Source organism: Aspergillus sydowii, assembly GCF_001890705.1.
Source record: "Aspergillus sydowii CBS 593.65 unplaced genomic scaffold ASPSYscaffold_3, whole genome shotgun sequence".
Classification (NCBI taxonomy): Eukaryota; Fungi; Ascomycota; class Eurotiomycetes; order Eurotiales; family Aspergillaceae; genus Aspergillus; species Aspergillus sydowii.
The window spans coordinates 573,708-576,319 of NW_024467861.1; the positions used below are offsets into that span (position 1 = coordinate 573,708).

General features: G+C 51.6%; 2 protein-coding genes across 2 annotated transcripts; both read right to left on the bottom strand.

The window, feature by feature from the left end:
• Positions 1-477, bottom strand: ASPSYDRAFT_148158 (mediator of RNA polymerase II transcription subunit 31; the record flags this gene model as incomplete). Its single annotated transcript, XM_040841786.1, has 1 exon — positions 1-477. The coding sequence occupies one exon, from the start codon at positions 475-477 to the stop codon at positions 1-3; it is 477 nt and encodes a 158-aa protein (XP_040704338.1).
• A 211-nt stretch (positions 478-688) lies between these two features.
• ASPSYDRAFT_42282 (uncharacterized protein) lies at positions 689-2,612 on the bottom strand. Its single transcript, XM_040846442.1, has one exon. The coding sequence runs from the start codon at positions 2,492-2,494 to the stop codon at positions 845-847; it is 1,650 nt and encodes a 549-aa protein (XP_040704339.1). The 5' UTR covers positions 2,495-2,612; the 3' UTR covers positions 689-844.

Consider the following 2,612-nt stretch of genomic DNA (forward strand, 5'->3'; position numbering starts at 1 on the left):
TCACGGCTTGCCAACGTTGTTTCCCTCAACATCCTGGTCGGTTTTACCTGGCTGGCCATCTTGGTCCCCGGACTCTGCTGGACCGCTTTGTTCGCCGTTGACGTCCATGCCCGCCAAACCTTCAATCACCTGTGGACGAATGATATCATGACGAAATGTTTCCTCCTGGAGAAGTCGTAGCGCACGCAATGTCGCACCGGGATGCGTTAGGAATTGGGAATATTCAGGCGTCTTCCAGTAGGAGTAGAGGTAGGAAAGGTAGGCTGCGAACGCCTCGGCCTCAGGGTCGGAGCTGTGGTCGTTCACGTCGCTATCGTTACCGGATTTGGAAATACCTAGCAGGTTAGGGTAGGTTACCGCCAGGTGGGAGAGATAGTATGGGTTCGCGAGGGAGGATACGAATTCGAGCTCGAGCGTAAACCGAGGATTAGTGAGAGTCGCGGGTGGCTGTGCTTGATCAGGCTGTTGCTGGGCCATTGTAATCTTTATAAACGATTATCTTTCTCGTCGGAGGTGAAGAACTTCAGCTTGAAATAGAAGAAACCTCTGATCTCTGAGGAGTCAAGGTGGGGTGTTGCGGTGAAAGCGAGGAAAAGTGAAGCATGAACTCAGCGGTGCTAGCCTCGCCAAGACCGGAGATACGGGAGCTCGCGCTTGGCCGCAGTCCCCAGCTCCAACATTCACCTTCGTCATGGCGTCACTATGGACACATCCTAAATCAACAAATTTGGGGGAGACTCTATCAATATGCGAAGCATATATATATTGCTAATATGAACAGTTGCTTTCATTTCGCATAGCTCCATCGTTCCATCCTCGATAGCGCACGTCTAGTCCTGGTGTCCTACCCCTCCTCCCCGAATTCGTTAACAATCCATGCGCACCATTTCTCAAAAGCAGCCCTCCATTCTGTCAATCGGGCAGCCTTCAACCCATTTCCGCGACCCTCAATTCCCTCAAGCCACTCAGAATCCGTCTCATCCTCAAAAGCTGCCCATCTAATACTATCCTCTGCCATCGTCGCCAGCCCCGCAAGACCCGTGTTCTCAAACGCCGCCATGACCTGGTAGAAGTCATGGCTCAATCCGTTTTGTCCATGCCCGAGTACAGCCGGATCATCGTTGTTCAGTGAAACAGCCACGCCGCGCGACAGGAGCGCGGGCATCGGGTGCATCAGGATATTTGAGGTCAGTCGTAGCACTTCATGGGAGATAGGGCACATTTCGATGAGGATTTTCTTGTCCTTGACAAGGTCTATCAGGAGGGGGTGTTTATATAGTGAGAAAGCGTGGCCGATTCTTCGGGAATTCGATAATATAGCATCCACGATGTTGCTGTCGGTACTATTGCCATCACCTAAACATTCGCCGGCGTGGAAGAAGAAGGGTATTTGGAGTTTGGTCTCGGCACATTGTTGCTCGAACCATTTGGTAAGGGGGAGCAAGTCGATCAGAGGCCGGCCTAGATCTTCCTGTCCGACATAGTCAAAGCCCGCTATGGAAGATGGGTATGCCTTCTTGCAGGCTATGCAGTGCTCCATGGATTTCTTGATTGGTTCGTCAGGGAACCCACGAAGGGCTGTCCATATTATTCTCGCGCCCCAAAACCCAGCGCCTTGGGGAGAGGATACGTAAGAATCCACCTCCTCTTGGAAGCATTGCATGAAGTATAAGAAATCGGGCTCTGCCACGTCCGAGCCCTCGCGGAAGAAAGGTTGGTTAATACCTAGACGCAGTTCGACATATCTGATACCGTCTTCGTAGAGCTGTTGCAATAGTCTCGGTATGCAGCGTCGAAATATCGGCTCTGTAAAGAACAATCCAGAGATGGCGAGAAAACAGGACCCGAATTTCTTCCATATCTCACCAATCCCATGATGGTGCTGTAGAGCTTCTTCTTCGTTAATAGTCATCCTTGAGACAGCCCACGCTTTAAAAGCCTCCACGCCACCAGGACACGTCCTAGCCGCAACTGACACGGGCACAGGCTGGTTTGGTGTATAATCCGACTGCCAAATATCCACCTCAGTCCCATCCTGCGCACCAGGCCGATACACGAATTCAAACGGCTCCGACCACTTATCCCCAGGAAACAGCGGCTTCGGACTCATAATATAAAACCCAGGAATCTCAAGTGCCTGCTCAATAAGCCAGTCAATATCAATCATAGCTTCCATATGTGCATGCAACAGACACCCCTTAGGCATGGCCGCAATAATCTTCCACAGCTTCGTCTTCTCCATACGATCCCGCGACAGGACAAACGACATGCCCGGGAACATAACCTCCTTCAGGTCGCAGGAATCGGAAGACGTCGCGGGGGCTGTCCAGAACGTCTCCAGTTCTTTCTTGCGGATGTTGGAGAGGATGGCCGCTGCGCTTTTTGCGACCGGGGACATGCTCTGTTTGAAGGCATGGTCATGCCGACTGAGCTTTTCTTTCTCCAGGAGTGCAGAGCGCTCGGAAATGTGTTTTTGGATCCCAGATTGGGTCATCTTGTTTGTGTTTTTGTTGTAGTTGTCGTTGGCTGAAGCTGAAGACCGTTGTTTTGCGATGTGGTGGTGATCGCCGTCCAAACCACCCGCAGTTTTGTTGCGGGCAAAAAGGTGTCGT